The 19,825-nt window shown below is 29.5% G+C and overlaps 2 protein-coding genes across 2 annotated transcripts in view; one reads left to right on the top strand and one right to left on the bottom strand.

Annotated features, from left to right (window-relative positions):
• The window catches only part of LOC139504084 (cardioacceleratory peptide receptor-like), a 125,415-nt gene that overhangs the window by 32,291 nt on the left and 73,299 nt on the right, over window positions 1-19,825 (bottom strand). The gene's annotated exons all lie outside the window — the stretch shown is intronic.
• Window positions 1,138-6,860, top strand: LOC139503502 (uncharacterized). Its single transcript, XM_071293291.1, has 5 exons — window positions 1,138-1,399; window positions 1,861-1,946; window positions 2,409-2,500; window positions 2,814-2,923; window positions 4,035-6,860. Exons 1-5 carry the CDS (start codon window positions 1,259-1,261, stop codon window positions 4,350-4,352), a joined length of 747 nt encoding a protein of 248 aa, XP_071149392.1. The 5' UTR covers window positions 1,138-1,258; the 3' UTR covers window positions 4,353-6,860.

The raw sequence follows: 19,825 nt of genomic DNA, 5'->3' as shown, positions 1-19,825 counted from the left end.
GGGACACTTTTGAGACATTGTTATCAAATATGCTTAAACATTTAACACTTTACATTTATATTTGTAGGAAATTGTTCTTACACCAAGTTAAACTTTCTTAATTTGTTTTATTTACGTTTATTTTTCTGTCATTTGATTTTACAATTAAATGATAAATATTCTCTTGAACTTGTGTGCATTTTTCCATTATCCAACAAAACTTTATTTGTAATTTATTAATAAATGTTATCTTTAAATATCACGCATTTTTGCATCATTCTAGATCGACATCCCAAAACCCTGAACAATATACATTCCTGTTTATTTACTATACTTACTAAAGTAGAATCTTCTGAATGAAACGGCAAACTTGGATCTGTAACAGGTTTCAATTCGGTATTCTTCTTTCTGGATTTCTAATTTCTTAAGTATCCATTAATTTTGGAGCTTTGGTAGCACTTATATCTTTGTCCGAATCCGAATAACGAATGCATGCTGTCATATATTCACGTCATTATATATGTTGTTTTATATTATATATAACATTCATAAGTGAATATATTTTGAGAATCAATAGAAGCCTGTTTATAGAGGATTGGTATCGTGACTTGTTATATGAGAACTTTAAGTAACCTCCTTGATGGAATCAAAAGACTATCATATTCAAAGACTGCACAGATTTGTCCTTTTATTCAGACTTTTGAACACGGATTATTTGTATAAGACAGTTATACATATTCATATTTCTTTATTTCGTATAAATCATCTGGATTTCATTCCAGTCAGGACAAAAAATCATCAAACCAGTTTCAAATTTTACATAAATAGAAAAATATATTAAAGAGAGGCAGATAATGCCAAAAGAATTTTTCCATGGGAAATTAAAATTCAAACAATAATCAAAATGCTTGAATTTAGTGAAATAACGCCAGAGTTATTTGCTACAATTATTCAATGTTGTTCAATTATAAAAGACAGTAAAAACCTGCGTATAGATGCTCATTTACATAATTAATCTTAAATTTGTTGATTTTTTCAGATGAATAAATAATAATGTTGTGCTTTTAATCTGTAATAAACACCACTTGTAAAAAGTCAATGACTCTCATACATTTAGAGTTTTTTTTGGGGGGGTACATACAGTATATATTTATGTATGACGTATCTTTTTTATTTCCTAAATGATAAACTTCATTAAGTTTTGTAATTCATGTTTTACAAATGATTTAGTTATTTGTATTTCTTCTAGATTGACACTTTAACAAGTGAAGTCATCAAAATGAAAAGACAGCTGGTAAAAGTGCAAGAAAATCAAAGTAATGTTGAAAAGAAAGTGGATATTTTGATTCAAATGCTACACTCAAAAACAGATGCATCAAAAAAAGGAAGCCAAAAGATTAACGTCCCTGCACAAATTGCAGTAAGTAATTATTCATTGTGCATTAAGGAAGGGATAGCTTATATATATATATATACAATCTTTATTTTTATGTAGTGCAACATAACAAATATATATGTTTGCGAAATGAAAATTCAATACTTTTAGCAAATTGTCATTTATTTTTATTTTTCAACGGATTACAAAGCTAAGCGTTGAACATGATTGTTGTCGGCAAAAGATTCGCATAAATATTGCACGCTTATAATTTGTGCATTAATTGTACAAAAACTGGGACATTTTACTAACTTTGAATACATGTTGTTGTGTTTATTAAAACGTAATATTAATGAAGTCGTGAAATTCTATGTTTATATATTTTACTTTTTTGTATAATTTGAGACTTTCTACACATATGCATTTGTTCAGTTCTCAGTTTTTTTTATTTTATGCATGCAATTAAATGCATTCAAATGCATAAGAGCGTATCTTTTCCCTTTCAGCAATCAATACGGTGTGGTTTCCAGCAAGGTATGACTGAAAAGGATTTCATCTGGAAAACAAAGAACGAAGCTGGCAATATCCTTAAGTATGTTTATAATTAAATGATTTTAAAATTCCGTTGAAAATTGAAAAAAAAGCGCATGGTTTATCTACATGCAATTAATCAGTTATGTATGTGTCAACATTTATCAGTAAACAATTCGGTTTTCGGAAATGACTATGGTCGATTATCTGTGATTAACGACATTGAAACAGATTTTTTTTTTAATTAAAACACTAAAGCAAAACATGATCATAAAGCTACTTCCAATCTTTTATCATAACTCTAATTCGAGTTTAAATCTGAACTTTTAAGTCATTTTAAATGAAAAGTTTGCAAGATATATTACGTTTATTTAATTATCATACTTCAAGTCAGATTCAAACAACTTTTCAGCACACATTGATTATTTTACCGACATTTGTTACACTCTTGCTTAAGAAATGATCTCCTTTGTTCAGCTGTAATGTCCAGTAAGATTGATTTTCAAATGATTTTTTTTTTCAGATATAATTCTGCAGAGAATAAAGAGATGTCCGATTTCATCATTGAATTCGTAAAAGGTCAATATCCCGACGAAGTGGAGGGGGTTGTAAGAGGTTTGTAGTACACAAAAATAAATAATTAAAAAAATGGCGAAATTGCAGTTCTGCGGTACTGATAACTTTCAATTATATTTTGAAACGCTGTATAGTTTCCCTATCATAAACAAGTTTTAGTGTTATCGAATCACTTACTAGCAAATGCATAATATCATGTAACTTTAGTAGATTTATTTTCATTTCGATCATATCACATCAAAACAATCTACAATGGACTACCAATTGACACGGTTTAGTCTCAATTCGAGAAAAGCAATCGTTTGTTTAATTATTATTTTGAATTGCATTAAGTAGAAGTTTTGTTTTGTAGAAGGAATAAAGACAAATTTTGAATCGTTCAAAGCAAAGAAACGAAGAGAAGAGACTGGTAAACAAGAAGAACATAACAAGAAAATGACTGTGTACAGCAGATTGAAAAGAGTAAGAACTGTTTTTTTTAATATGGTAAACAATTTGGAAAAAAAACCCGATTCTTGGATTACTTTAATCTGTATTAGTTCCAAAAAAAAGCAGTGGTATATAGATTTCTGATACATCAATTTTCTGCAAACTGCATATACAGTCTATTATAACAGTCAACGGATTTAGAGCGGAGCTTTATTTGTTATTATATACCTATATCACTCTAAATTAACAATGATTAAGGACCCCTTTTAACTTAATTTATTTTCTATTATAAGTTATATGGTTAGCTACTGACCCCCTACGGATCCATAGAGGGTTAGTAAAATACATAGGGGGTGAGGCCGTAACGCTACAATAAAATGTCGACTATTTCTTATGGCGTCAGATATAGGATCGCATGCTAGAATTAAGTTGCATCATTTTGCAGGCGCTTTTGGACAGATATATCATGTTATGGAGGGGTATTTGCAGAAAATACCAGTCAAGGGACTGTAAAATTTCCCGAGCCGCTAGGCGAAATAATTCGGTCCCAAGACTGGTATTTTTCACAAATACCCGAACATAACATGATATATCTGTTTAATTACACCGTATAGATTTGGAATGAAACTCTTTGATTTTTTAAACTTGAAAGCTACAATTCATTAACATGTTTATGCATGATTTTGAGGCTAAGAGGAAATTATCATAAAACTGTGGGAATTATACATGTACTAATACGCGTTAGCTCGCTTTTTTATGTAACGTCATATCCAAGTTTTATTGAGGGAGGATGCTCTAGAGGGTGAAAAAGGAATATTCAAAAATGACAAATACCATGGTATTTCGGACAAATTCACCGTCAGTGATGAAAAACAGGCAAATTCGTTTGAAATGAGGAAAAAATATTAGAATATGCGAAAAATACACTGGCTATCAACCAATCAAAATCTGGCTTTCTTATATTAGGTGTAATTATATACAAACAAAATTAGATTGGTTTTTGCTGGACGTTATTGTTTATAGAAATAACGAAAATAATAATGTCTTTATTGAAGAGAGTTATTAAGGCATATATAGAATCTATTTGTATGTATTCAAAATGATATTAAAGAAATTTTGATTAGAGCTTAATTTTTTTTTTTAGAAATTAAACAACAGAAAAAAGGCATTAAAAGAAAAATCCAGCATGCCAAAAGAACAAAAAGAAACAGTTATGTCAAGTATGGAGATACAGTATATGTCTTCTGAACAAACCGATTCAGAAGACGAAGGGTCGTTTATCGTCAGACCTCTGCCTTGGAGGTCTGACGATTTTGACAAATTAGTCAAAAAACTAGACCAGAAACACGAAAATAAACTTAGCAAGAGAAGCAGACGGCAGAATAATATTCGAAAGGTTGGAGCAGTTTCTTCAAGGAAAAAATTAGAAGTCGTGCCAGGACATGAATGGGTGTTTAGATAGTAAAAGTCATTGATTAAAATGTATATTTTTTTAGGAATGCAGTAATTGCTACATGTAATTGTTATTAATTTTTACATAATTAAATGTCCAAAGCTACAAAAACAAAGAAAAACGCTGGTAATTTTCAATTATTATGTTAACATATTTCAGTCATCACGAAATCAAATGGATGCGAACAATTATACAAAAAATACACCCTCATGTCAGCATACCGTCTTCAACAACAACAAGCGGGTCGTAGGATGATGTTTTGATACAAATAGTTAATTTAAAGTGCTTCTTGAAACAACAATACTGTAGTAATAGGCAAAATTATAAATAACATATCATTGGCAAAACAAAATTATAACCTTTTTGGTTTGAAACCTAACATCACGGACGTTGTTTTTGTTTAATATATGATGTGCTCCTGCGTAAACAAGAAGTTTATTGTATTTGCACACACACAGTATTAAATTGTTTAAGACAAAATGGAAATTCTTCGAAATAGTAAGAAACTTCGGATAAATTAAATTTCAATATTTTTAATGTTTCTTTTGTGCGTGATTATACAATATATGAAAAAACCATGTAGTAGTAATAAAAGTGAATCTGCTATCCTTATGTAAGCAATTATACAATGCATGTAGACAACAGCTGATTTTACATTAAAAATCCTTGTCTTTGTGAAACTCTTCATTGTGTATTTTACTCATTGGTGTCCAAGCAAGAATAATCAAATATAATATTTAAACATATACACATGCACGTACGTGACTAGGGACACATAATATTATGTGATTCGTTATACCAATTGAACAATAAAAGGGAAACAACTCTTGTTAGAATAAGAACAATTTTCGTATCTTTAAAAGAAATGAAGAATTTTTTTAAGTTTAATGAAGGTATGTTTAAAGTGCAGACATAGATAAACAGAATTTTGCTTTAATTGTAACCTTATTTAAACGTTACAAACTCATATAAACGAATGATTTACACTTATTAGTTTACAAGTTATGTCAGTTGAAAAGTGATAAGATGGATATTTTGAATATATATGTGAACATTAAGAGTGAAGAAATTAGCAATTACAAAAAATCAAAATAAATCAAAAGAAGAGAATAAACAACATTCACTTTGGGATATCGGGTGTTGTAATGAAATAAATATAATTACGGTACAGCAGCGGGATAGTTAACATGTTTAACTTAAATTTTTATAAATACGTTCATAATTATTTAGATTCTTATAAAAACATAGTATGATAATTTTCGTATAATTATTATATTTTATAAGAACGGGGTAACCGGTTGCATATAATTGGGTGCTTTTTAAACCCTCCAAATTACGTTGGATTTCATTATTCAGCTCAAACTTTTGTATTCAGAGGGAACTAACTCTTTCTATTAAAACAATTGTTAGTTTAAAATTAGGATCAATTAGGTCATAAAATAGAATCCACCACAACAGGAACATATATATGTTAGATATACTGTTCCCAAACCACAACAATAGGATTATTCAAATATCGTAATATTTATTATATTTAAATGTTATGTTTTATGTATGTTTTATTGTTCCTTAAAACCGCTCAGTATAACAAAAAAATCAAAAACGCACAAACTTAGAGTTGTATAATTCAATATGTATGCAGATATTGTTCTTGTTTTCAAATTATTATAGAAAGGAATGTTAGTTCTTTGATATGTTATGTATTTGTAAATTGAAAATAAAGAATAAATTTAGTTAATACGTTATACAATTGTGTTTTTTTATTCAGAATTTCGCTTTAGTCAGGCAAAGTGAATTCTCCATTACAGACAGCTTGTTTCTCTCACTATAATTATCTCATATTTTGAGGCAATCATGAGTCTTTGATTCGAATTATTGGTTGAGGCAACTTAAAGTGCACAATTATGGCTTCATTTGTAATACTGGCGAATTTTTCCATAAACAAATATGTCATGCATTATGATAGAGTTTGTAAGAACTGTTATTGGTGATATATTGATGAAAACTGTTTTCTGTAGTGCATTTGCAGATCAATTGGCATATATTTAGTGCAACAAACACGAATAATACACATATTTGTTTATAGCATATGGAGTCAAAATGAGTTTCAATTTGAAGTTATAATCTAGTTATATCACACATTAAATCTTTAAACTTGGAGTTGAATCTGATTTCAATTTGCATTAAATGAAAGTTTATTGTTGTATTAAATTTGCAACTCGATGTTTAATCAGAATTAAAACCACAGTAAACAGCTTTCTGTTTGGAATATCTTTGACTTTAATGTGTAGTAAATCATGTTATACATGTATCCTCTACATTAAATTTGAAGTTGTATGTCTATTAAACTTCAATAAATTTGAAAAATACTGGACAGTAAATCAGTTGTCGATTCGTGAACTTACTGCATCCAGTAAACCATTTGTAAACTACTATTAAATATTGCGTTTACTTGACCAATAAACTACCAGGAAAATAATAAACTCGGAACTTACAACTGATTTTCAAGTAGTTTATTGATTCCTTAAACTAATTATTTCATGCAGTGGAAACGCATCAAAAACGAATGGACAAAAACTGTCATATTCCTGACTTGGTACAGGCATTTTCAAATGTAGAAAATGATGGATTAAACCTGGTTCTATAGCGCTACCCTCTCACTTTAATGACAGTCTCATCAATTTCCGATATTTATAATTTTACATAACAAAGAGATGCCGTGTCAGGAAATAAAGGCATCTGCACATAACATAAAGAAGAAATGACAGGACGTAAAGGCAAAGCGACAGCACACATTAAATATTTACACTATAAGACAGTTCCGGCGTTCCATAGTTTTCCTCTTTTTTGACAACTTCGCCTTTCCTCTAACGATATTATACTACAAAGTAACATGCATATGTTGGAGAGTATTTTTGTTATTCTATAACTTAAAAGACTATATTTTCTTATCCATATTTATGATTATCATGATTTATCCTTTATTTCGTTTCTCCTTTCCAGTACCTAAATATTCTCAATTATTGTTAATTAATTCATTCTACGATTTGACCGTGATTCTGCAATGTTTGACCATTTGTCTATAATCTATCAGCCCTATCCAATCAGTCATGAAATACATATGAAAAGAAATACTTACTACCTGCTTTTCATACAGTTATATATCCTCAAATATTGTTTTAAACATTCACATTAAAAATAATCCACACGACAAATAGTGGTATTGATTATCATTATATGCATCCAAATCATTAAATACTAATAGTGGTAATGTTTGCATGGATGTGTGGATAGAATAATCAAAAAATATCAACACACATGAATCTCCGACACAATTCTTAATACAAGCAACTGTATAAATACTGAAGTTTATTCGTAACGTTTTTATCCTGGGATAAATTATGATTAGAAAAATGATTGAAGCGTCCCGTCTATATAAGTCGGCAACATGATTCAGTAATTCATCGAAGCTAAATTCAAAAGAATTGTTTACCGTAAATATTACTTTAATAGACAACAACAAAGTTGTAACCTCCTTTGGGAATAGTCCATGATATTACACTAAGTTTAAAACATTGAGCTGCTGTTCTATTAGAACATCATTTTAGGTTAATATATAATAAGAATAAAAAACAGGTAATGTTTTTTTGTATGATACAGGTGTAGATGTGTTGAAATAATTGAAACATTGATTTCTTTCAGAGCACTGAATTCTTTTTTCCGAACCCATATTATGTAACTTCACCTTTCATGTAATAAAATCTTAATAATTTAAGTGCATCATTACTTTAATTATAGCATAGTTAAGATTTAAATGTTTATTTATGATAGCATGAATTGATAATTCGCTTTAGAGTTTCATCGGAAAAGCTTTTACATTTTTCAATTTTTTTTTTTATTATAATTATTTGTATCAGAATTACTGTATATGCGCTGAGGCCAAGCATAGAAGTAATAACTTCGTACTTGTTGATAATACTAATATTTAATATATCATGTGTTCATTTAAAACGTAACTTTCTCTAAGGAAACTCAATAAACAGGGTCTTTTTGTTTGTTTTTAATTTTTTGAATCCAACATATATAAAAGAGGAACGAAAAATACAAGAGGGCGGGTCAAACGTATGGATAGAAAATAAACTGACAACGCCAAGGCTAAAAATAAAAAAAGAAACAGACAAATAATAGTACAGAAATCACAACATAAATCACTAAAGACTAAGCAACACGAAATCCACCAAAAACTAGGATTGATCTCAAAAGCTCCGGAAGAGTAAGCAGATCCTACTCCAAATGTGTCACCCGTCGTGTTGCTTATGTTTTTACAAATCCTGTAACAAAGGATACAGTATCTACGACATAAGGAACATAGCCGATATCATCTGTTATTCCAAAAAGGTCAACAAACTCGTGATGGCGTTCGTAAAATGTACGAACGGAATATTTCATTTTCACCATTTAGAACTCTTTCTTTAATAGCAACTTCCTTGTGAGTAACAATTCTATATCAAGAAAGTCATGATAGGAAATAAATGCCCGGGTATATTGTATCAATTAGGAGATGTATACTCCGTATGCAGGCGCTGCATAGACATAGAAAGTTTACAATTGTGAAGCTCTGTTGACAGTCTCATCAAATCCGTTATATTTACAACGATGCGTAAACAAATCATACACAATCAATAAAATAGTCAAAACATGGGTTCATCACTCATTGTCATCACTGTGTATCTTAAAACAAACAATTATTTGCAAAAAACTCAAAAGCATCTATCAAATCAAAAACACATTCATTGAACGCGTGTCTGACGTCGGAAAATTGAATCGTCACATAGGAAGAAATGTTGTCGGTCAATATTTATTCAACAAAATTATAATTTCACATTGGGCGTGGTGGTATACAGGGCTAAAAAATCGAAGTCCTGTTAAAATTAATTTCAAAAATAGTCTATGATTTAAAAATTTTCAGAAGATCTTTAGAAGAATACACATATGGTAAATATCACTACATGAGTAACATAATTGTGTCGTTTGGCGTTTCAAGTATTTTCAAATTTATAATAGAACAATAAAATAATGACATAAAATAGAACATAAAACCACATGAGAAAAAAAAAGAAAAACGTTGTCTTCTGCAATTTACGTATTACTTGTAAACGAAGCAATTAGCAATTGACAAAATTAAACCAGAATAAGAATTAAGCAAACTAATAATTCTCAAAGTGCTTTAAAATGTAAACATCAAAAACTGCTGTCAAGAATATTAAATATTGTATAATATATTTACAAAATGTGTTCTTTCATCTTTAAAATAGCCATTTATAATGTATAATGTAAAACAAAGGTAAAGAAACGCCCGTGGTATTGCATCGCGATTTGATAAACAAACAAATGAATACCACACACGTCTGTATATTTTCACGTCCCCTTTCTTGCATTAGAAACATATCTCTGTAAACGCGTCTACTGTATAAGAGATAATATAATGTCTTTATTAATAAAAATATATTATTTAAGACTGGTTCTCTTCATAGCAACTTACTATTCGCATTTGACTCTTTATTGTTGTCAGACTCAAACAGATAAAGGAAGGAAATCAGTTTATTATAATGTTGTCGTATTAATGCAGTAGATTTCAATATGTACTCCTCTTTGTTCTTTCTATGTTTTATCTCGGTAATCACATTTTGATAGAATTGCAAGAAGAAACAAACGTGTATTTCAAATTCACTGAGTGAAAATAAAAATAAAAAAAACACTTTCCTTAACATAAAGACTAATAATATTAAAACTAATAATTATAAAGAACTTCCGAATATAAAAAGAAATAAATCGCAATTGACAAAACTGGCGTTTTGCTATAAATGTATAAACAATATAGATAGTATTTTGCTCGTGGAGATTTTCTCCTTATAATTTATTATTTATTTCATTCGCATATTCAAACTTATATGAACTAACCATATGATAATACACTTTTTTTTAATTTCAACAATGGAATAAAGGGACAATATAGTGTATTTACGATACAATGATCCCACACGCACGTAATGTAATCTAAAGCAGAGAAAGAAATAACGTACAATGCTGTTCTTTATTTCAACGTAGTACTTGCTGCTGGTATTGGTTCATTGTACGTTGCTTTTTGTACAGAGGCAAATAATCCATGTATAAACAAACCGTAATTGTGAGGCAGTCTGTAATTTTTATCGACTGATTTATCGATCAAACCCTCCCCTAACCTGGAATCGGGGTGTAACAGAACAACAATATATATATATATTGTTCATTTCAAGTAATGTGCATTCCGATCAAACCATTAAGACATATGAGATGCAATCTTGTATTTTATCTCAGAAATTAAAAATTTTCAATTAAAAAGAATGTTATTTTGAATATTTGTAAGAAATATATTAGCATTTGTTAGATCAGACCAAACCAATAATGTTTAATACAAAAAAAATAATATCAAAGCATATGTAGCGATACATTTAATGTTACAGTGACATTCTTGTGATAAAGAGATAACTATTGATATGCCTAAGATCAACTGTGTGAAAATTTAGAGTCATATAGAACAGATGTAAATTCTGTACACGTGTTATCAAAGGCAAACATGCTATGATTAATTGCATACTGTGATTAATTTGTCTTGGTAAATTACTAACGTTCTTCATAACATAAAACATGTTATATCAGCACGTGGTAATAAACAATTATCAGGTCAACTATTTAAAATTTACATTGAAGAGCATCTGTTTACCTTCAAATGTGCAACCACACTTGTTTCGGGGAGGGAGAAGATCCGGGTAACACTTATATTAGTAACGTCAGAATTTAAAAAAGATACCGTGAAAAAAAAAGAACGTATGTATCTTTTTCGCATTTGGTGTAACTGTAAAATCCTGTAAAATAACGGAATAAAAACATAACGAAACGAATTGAAACAAACAAACAGACGAAATTGACTAAAAGAAACGATATGAAGAGAAATAAACGTTAATTTGTACTTAAAAGTTGATGTAAACAATAAACTAGAGGCAGACGGGTTTAATACAAAATTTGAATACTTGAAAACTTTGGTTTTGATCAGTATCAAGTAGAAATAACTTTAACATTCTTACAATCATTGGTTTTGAATTCTCTCGCATTTTTGCTATGCAGGTGCTTACATACAAAACACATATATTGTTACATATTACAGTGCAGTCTTTTAAACTTGGGTAAAATAGAGTTGGAAAAAACATAAATACATTTTACTTCAACATGTTCAAATAGTTTACTGAAAATTCAAACTTTCAAGAGTTCACATATTGTTTTAATATTTCTTGTGTTTTCTTGTTCCTTTACAATCAAATCAAGAATATCTAGTATAACTAAAGGTCCTTAAGGTTTTGTGTTTACCACTACTCGTCGTTACGTGAGCTACAGTTTCCAGGCGTCAAATGTATTTACTCTCGTATTGCAATGTTACATTACAAAACAATGTCTGCCTTCAAGATTTATTAATTAGAATTTAAGAACTCTAGAAATCTATGATTGAATAATGCAGATTCCGCATGTTGTTATATGCCATATACATTCAGTTGTGCACATAATTAGCAATAAAACTGTTAAACCTGCTAACATAATATCCATTGAAGGTATGCAAAGGGTAACCAAACCCGCCTTTTTTGAAAAGAAAAAAAAAAGAAAAACACTTTATCGCCTCGTTATAAACTAATTGCCTTCGGGTTTTTATTGTAGGTCATACATAAGCTGCCAAAAGAATTATTGTCTGTGTGTCAGATACTTCAAATGTAGATAATACAGATTAACTTTTCACATGTTTTCATTCAAATAAATTCCGTATGTCATAACTACAATTGCATCTCCTTTTCCAAAAAAGACGTACCGACGTAGATTTATAACAAAGTTTTTAAAAACCTGTATAGAGCATCAGTGTTAATTGTTTCTCATATTGATCTGTCTTTGGTTGTCTATGTTGTATTGTTTGTACTTTCTTTGTCTGTTGGTGTTTGAAATTCCTTAGCAATGGTATTGTGAGTTTATTTTCGAGTTATGACATTGAATATCCCTATGTATTGCCTCTATCCTCCAGAAAAAGACCCGCCTTCCAATTTTAATGAAGAACTCATATATCTTTGAATAATATTGACATGATGATGTACCTACACTGACATAGTCTTTTTGACAATTCCGGTAATTGACCATGTAATTATATATCCATTTATGTTGTCTTCCTTATGAGGGATTATACCTGTGTGTAATGTAAGCAATCTTTTGGTTTTTCAAATATTTTATTTTCATTAATGTGTTGTTAAGCTAAATACTGTTGTTACCAGATTTTTAATGAAAATTTGGTTAAACCGTTGATACATCATTTTAACTTATCATGCTTTGAATTGGCAAAAGCTTATTTTGTCTGGTATAGAGCCAGTCCACGATTGACAAAGACAAGTTATAAGTATATAAGTGTGTAGTAACAGAATCAAAACAGTAATTGTCACATGCACTATTTAAATCACTCATTCGTCGTTTTGCAAGTATTACAAAAAATAGTAAAATCATCTTTAGAGAAAAACACACTTCCAGTAAAACGTGTGAGCTAACACCGAAATTCACAGAGCTTCGTGTACTTTATTCTCAACAGAAAAGTGTTTTCTGAGAAATTTTGTTTTGTTGTATGTCTATCAGTAAAATTCTACTTGCTGCTGTTATTTAATTTGACTGTTGCTACGTTGGCATTTTTGTACAATGGTATGCTATTCTCAGACTAAGATTCCAATTCATCAAAGCATTGGTGACTGCTTTAAATACTGTCCATTTGATTTAAAAAATGTAATCAATATAATTTGTATATTGTTCTTAAAAGGTGTGAGTAATGTGTAATTGTTCTTGTCTGAGACTATGATACACATATGGCTAAACATAATTGTTGATATTTCTGATTTTTGTATTTTAGAGACACTAGAAACGTAAAGTTTATCATGTTAATCTAACGAAATTACAAATGTTCAGATGATATACTGCTTGGTCCTATATGTACTTCATCAATGCATACTTTTGACTTTATAAAGTCAGTTTGTGTGTCCATTCGTTCGTCCAACCAATAACAGCAAAAACAAAAACACAGCATAACGTTATGTGTGTTACTAAAATATTTATTCAATAGCATCATACAATTTTTGCACTTTAACATTTGTATCCTTCTAAGTAATACAATTGTCTTTGTAAGAGTTATCTCCCAATTCACAGTTAATCATGTGTGTGCATCTTCTCCGTGAAAAAATAGCTATTCATTTTTTCTGAACTAAGATTTGTTTAGCTAGTTAAGATCATAGCGATTCATGAAATTTTAGAGTTATCTACACGTACCTTTACCAAATAAGTTTTTGCCCTGGAAGTTTCTAAACATAAGGTTACTTCTTTATTACTTTAGCTTTGTTCACTATAAAGCCATATGATTATTTTATAAAACGCTGGTTGATATATGAACTTCAAAAATGACAACCGGAATTGCCCTTGTGAAAACTGGAAGTAGTCGTTGTTTACATTTTTTTAAATAGAAAATTATTCCGAATTCCTATATGTTTTACCTTAAATACATACTCTTATCAGTTGAGGTAGATTCGTTGCATCGCCCAATTTTATATTGTGCAATCGCAGTACAACATCGGTCTAGTTATTTGCTCAAATATGCAAATTTGGATACAGATTTGAAAATTATTAGTTAAACTGATTATTAATGTTATAGAATATCGCCTTTATAAATATTAGATATACAGCAAATGTTTATGTAACACATAATCTTCTGTTTAAAGACCATCTGTTCATCATCACAGTTTTAAAAGATTTATACAAAAGAAATAAGATACACTCTTCTTTTTTTTCTAATACGAAACATATCTGGTGCTGGTCTCCAGATCAGAACGAAATTAGACTACTTTAATGTTAAGGTGTTCTTATGAAACGGGATGTATAAAAAGTTATAAAACAAATATATTACTTTAGTTAAAGTTCATTTAATTGTAATTTGTCTTTAACAAGGCTTTTAAACAAACCAACACAATAGTTCTCAATAACACATGTATGTTATTTTTTTCTGTAATAACCCTATAGAGTGATATCCCTGACTGACATACTATTTTCTTATTATCTAAAAAGTTTCATGAAATTCTGTTGTGTGGTTTCAGAGGAGTTGCAATGACTAACTGTGGCAGTAGTATTTTGAGGTAAATGAGTTCAAAGTGGCATAACTCCTAGAAAAAAGTGTAAATTATAATGTCCTCTCTATATGCACATGTACATATTATGTCCTTATTATCTAAAAATGTTCATGAAATTTTGTCAAACTTAATGATACGACAGGGGCATGAAAATTTAAGAATGAAACTTATATGTTTGGTTTTATTCATATAACAGTATAATAGACAATTAAAGACTGTTTAGTACTTTTCTTTAAAATCTTAAAATACTTCCAGGATTAAGATAATTGTCCCCATATTAAAGTTATTTGTTTTAAAACTCTCTATATTTTGTCTATTCAGCATATAATCACAAGGATTATATTTTCTTACATTTATCTAAATGAATATTTCATACTCTGAATTAAAACAGACTTGCAAGATTTATAATAAATCTCAGATATAGAAAATTAACTGACAATGCCAAGGCTAAAAATCAAAAAGACAAACAGACAAACAGACACACAGTAGTACACATGATAAAACAGTGTTAAATTTTACGGTCTCATCGACCTTAAAAATGCTCTCGTCTCACTATGATGTAAATCAAATAAAGTAAAACCTTCTTTTTTTTTTAATTTATTTTAGCACATTATTGTCAATCTAAAGCAGAAAAGGAACGATATATTGTCCTATAACACCATTTACTACAATAAGTAGGAAATGCAATCCTCAATCTATCATTGGAATCAAATAGTAGTTAAAATACGGATGAAACGTTGATACAAATGATTTATACAAATATTTATAATGAATTAACATCTATCATATATAAATGTTGAATGCTCTTGTTGCATTTGATCACAAAAAAATAAAATCAAGAGCATTGGAACGACGATTTGTTTTTATATTTTTCATCTTTTATTTCAAGGTCACGATAGAGCAATAACCTATTAACTATTTATGAGATCAAGGCGTGTACAGCACTTAGTACCGGTTTGAATTTTTTGAGAATCTTCGTTTTATTTGTCAAATTCCTGAGAGTTTGTGTTTGCTAGACATTGTCCCAAATCATAACAGTTTAATCATAAGTTATATTTCATTCGGAGATTCGTGTGTACATGCGACATCTAATATTGTAGCATTCAAATATTTTTACTTCTTTCTAAAGTAGGAACGATTAAGAGCTAGGCCAATCGAATAGACATAAGTTTGTGTGTTACTAATACTGTATGTTTTATTAAAAAGGATTGTGGATAGTTTAGGTGCGCTTCTTTTGATGGTTTGTTTTTATGGGGATAGGATGTACGGATATCACATTGTTGCCTTAACATTGACGTATACCAACACCTCCTTTAATTCATACTTCAGATCTTGTTAATCAAGTATATTTTTTATAAAGTGGGTACATTTTGAATTTTGCGAAATGCAACTGTTTTCCTATCTCAGAAACATGAGACATGACACATGTAAATCATGATTAACTGTAATATGCTAGTAACTAAGCATAGTTTGTCTGATAGGAGATGAGCAGTTACCTTTTAAATTTGAAATACAGATACATTTCTGTTTGACATATAAAATATAAAATGAAACTGAAACAGATATTAGGTATCAGATGAATTGTTTAAGGATAAAATATATAAGTAAACATTCTATTCAACTTCTTAATCAAGCATTTTCCTGATACTAAAATGAAGAACACGTAAATACCTCTCCATTAAGTATCAACTTGAAAAGTACATATTTTCTTTAGTAAGCAATTCTACTTGAAAGAGCCAATGCTAATTATTTTCAAGAGAAACATGGTGCATGTAAGTTCACAGAAGTTTAAACAAAACTAATTAAAAGATACAGTGTGCATCTTTTAATCAGACAGCAGTCGAAAACTCAAGTATTAACAAAACCCAAGAAACACATTTGTGCTTCCGCAATACACATATAAATCATTAATCTAGCTATCAGCAATTGACAGATGAAATACAAACTACAAATGTTAAATAAGCAGTAATGTATCAAGTATATAAAATGTATACAAACACAACTACCGTCAAGAATAATATTATTAGTTTTGCAATAGGACATGTTACAATGTACCGTGTTACATTTTCAACATTTTATTTTTTTTATTTTATACATTTTCGTACACATGTTACATAGTGTATTGTAACGAAAAAACAAGTGCAATGAAACAAGTGACCTTATCGGAAGTACAAACAAATGAAATAAAAAAAAAAAGGAAAGCGTCTGCATCGTATTGGAAGTCCAGAACGATTACATACTAACAACATGATGCAAGGTCAAAACGTTTCCAGATTCAAGATTTAGAGTAACACCACGTTCCATACCGACAAAGACGCTTTGTGAAATATATGTCCATTGAACCATGAAGGTTATGAATTAAATATAACGTGTTACCAATAAAGGTATTATTTTAAAAATTCAACAAAAACACTTCAGAATAATATTTAATAACTTTATACAATTACAAAATCTGTATCAAGGAATGAAGTAAAATTAGGCAAATACAAGTACAAAGAAAGGAAGCACTGTATCTGAAGTACTAATAAAGGCGCCCAAACTCAACATAGATACAAGGACTAAATTTAGTATATATGCCAGACGGGCGGTTCGTCTGCAAAAGACTCATCAGTGACGCTCGAATCAAAAAAAAGTTAAAAAGGCCAAATAAAGTACGAAGTTGAAGAGCATTGAGGACCAAAACTTCTAAAAGTTTTACTAAATACAGCTAAGGTAATCTATGCCTGAGGTACAAAGCCTTAGTATTTCAAACAATTCAAAAGTTTGTAAACAGAAAATTTAAAAATATAACCATATCAATGACAATTCATGTCAGCACAAAAAGTGCCGACTACTGGGCGTGTGATACCCTCGGGGAAATAAATCTCCACCATCGACCCAGTGGCTCTAAATAACCTTATCATAGATACCAGGACTAAATTCAGTACATACGCCAGACGCACGTTTTGTTTACAAAAGACTCATGAGGGACACTCGATTCCAACAAAGTTTAAAAGGCCAGATAAAGTACGAAGTTAAAAAGCATTGAGGACCAAAATTCCTAACATTTTTGCTAAATACAGCTAAGGTAATCTATGCCTGAGGTAGAAAAGCCTTAGTATTTCAACAAATTCAAAAATTTGTAATGTATGTACCAAGTCATGAATATAACAGTTGTTATCCATTTATTTGATATGTTTGGGCTTTTCATATTGCCTTTGATTATTGACTTTTCTTTATGATTTTTAATCGGAGTTCAGTTTTTTTGGTGATTTGACTTTTAGATGATCTTCTTCCTTTCGACCTAAAAGTACATATCACCTTATTGTATGTTCTATCGACGGCACTTAGCAACAATTTGAACATGTTCAATATTGAACGAATGTTATTCAATTGTTTAAAATATAAAGAGGTTTTTATTAGTTTGATTACTATCAAACTTCCAAAGCATGTTTATGTTATTGCTATTTTCAAACAAAAACATATTTATAGACAAAAATAGGTGTTCGAAAATCATAGTTCGATAACAATCGTTAATGTCATTTTTTTCGATTAAATCTAAAAGATTAGTTCTATTAACTTCATTTTATAAACGGAAAAGGCACTTTGAAGTAAGAGTGTTTATGTTTTAATCAGGCAAAACTTTGTAAGCGTATGGGTATGGGTGGTCGTTTTTTTCTTATTCTAGACTTTGGTGATAATTTGACCCCTTTGTATTGCTTCAAAAATTCTAAATTGAACTTTTTCATTGAAAAACGATAACTTGAATTTAAGTAAATAATTTATCCTATTGAAATTGTAAATGAAAATAACAATAACATTTTTGGTGTATCAAGAGTACTTTAGAGGCTATATTAACATACATAATGATCGCATGAATATAATTATGTTAAGGCAAATCAAGTATGCATACTTAATACATATTACTGACTGCACTACCTTAGTAAATTACAATTGGTACTCCATCAATGGCCATTGGTAAGCCACCTTGTGCTCAATAAAGTTATCATTTTTTTTTCATTTTTAGGTTTTTTTTTTAATTTTTACAAGAAAAACCATCACTGTTTGTGTATTTTTGATATTTTGTATTATAATTAAACCCATTTTTAGTATCATAGTGTGTACAGGGTCAATGAAATCAATATGGGTAGAGATCTAAGTCTCTTTCACTCAACTCATGGGACATACATATACATAAGTTTGTGTAATATAGTAATGCTCGTCTAAAACCATTTACTAACCTGGGAGAGTAGTGAAACAGATCAACATCAGGCCAAACTATACAAATTAATTGAACATGATTTGTCTCATCAGATTGAAGCAAAAGCCAAACACATTTTAACAAAAACACGAAGACACAATCTTCAAACCTACGAGCAGTATCAGTTACTCAAAACAATTCCAAGGCAAATAAAACACATGAAATATGTATCTAAGACTACAAAAGCAATCAGTACAATAACCATTTAAAATGAGTTTAATTTAAAGATTTCATTGACAGAACTTGTGCAATGCAAAATATTGGTATCGATTCGTACTGCCTTCAATGTTTAAGTTGGTTAACTAATAATATTTAATTTTGTTATTTTCATAGTAAAAGAAAGTTTAATAAATTGATACCTTTCATTCGATTATCCATACTATTTGAATTTACTCATCAAACATACAAGGGATTTAAATTTTGTATTTGCGCCAGACGCTCGTTTCGTGTACAAAAGACTCAGTGACAAATAAATAAATAACGTGAATCAAAAAAAGTTAAAGAGTCTATGATATTTAAGTAAGCAAAACCAAACAATATTGCATTATAAAACCGTTACAATTTCAATCAAAATTAATCAAAATATACACTGTGCGTCATTTAACCAGAGAGTAAGTTAATAACTTATATAAAACACAAGGGGGACACATGGTCGTCAGCATTATACTTATTTATCGTAAATCAAATGAAAAACACATGACAGAATGACTATAAATAACAATTAGATATCAGCAATTATTTAAATCATCAATTGACAGTAAAACAAAAAAAAATCAAGCACTGTAAAAAAAAATTGGTTTGGGACTGACACTCGGTAATTTGCAATAGACATATTTATCGTAAATAAAATGAAAAACAAATAACAGCGTGAAAAAAGTTAAAATATAAAACCAACAGTAACATCACAAATCATCACAAACAATCAAATTGAAGAAAAAAAAAACAAGCACTGTCATGAATCTTGATTTATGACGGGCTTATGTTATTCTGCAATAAACAAATTATCTTAAATT

The sequence above is a fragment of the Mytilus edulis genome, chromosome 14 (genome assembly GCF_963676685.1).
Source record: "Mytilus edulis chromosome 14, xbMytEdul2.2, whole genome shotgun sequence".
Taxonomy (NCBI): Eukaryota; Metazoa; Mollusca; class Bivalvia; order Mytilida; family Mytilidae; genus Mytilus; species Mytilus edulis.
The sequence above is the reverse complement of the archived record's forward strand: the minus strand, read 5'-3'. Positions and strand labels throughout refer to the sequence as shown.

Coding starts and splice junctions, on each gene's coding strand:
- LOC139503502 (XM_071293291.1), top strand. CDS start 1,259: ATGAAAAGACAGCTGGTAAAAGTGCAAGAAAATCAAAGTAATGTTGAA. Junction 1,400..1,860: donor ACGTCCCTGCACAAATTGCA/GTAAGTAATTAT, acceptor TTTCCCTTTCAG/CAATCAATACGGTGTGGTTT. Junction 1,947..2,408: donor GAAGCTGGCAATATCCTTAA/GTATGTTTATAA, acceptor TTTTTTTTTCAG/ATATAATTCTGCAGAGAATA.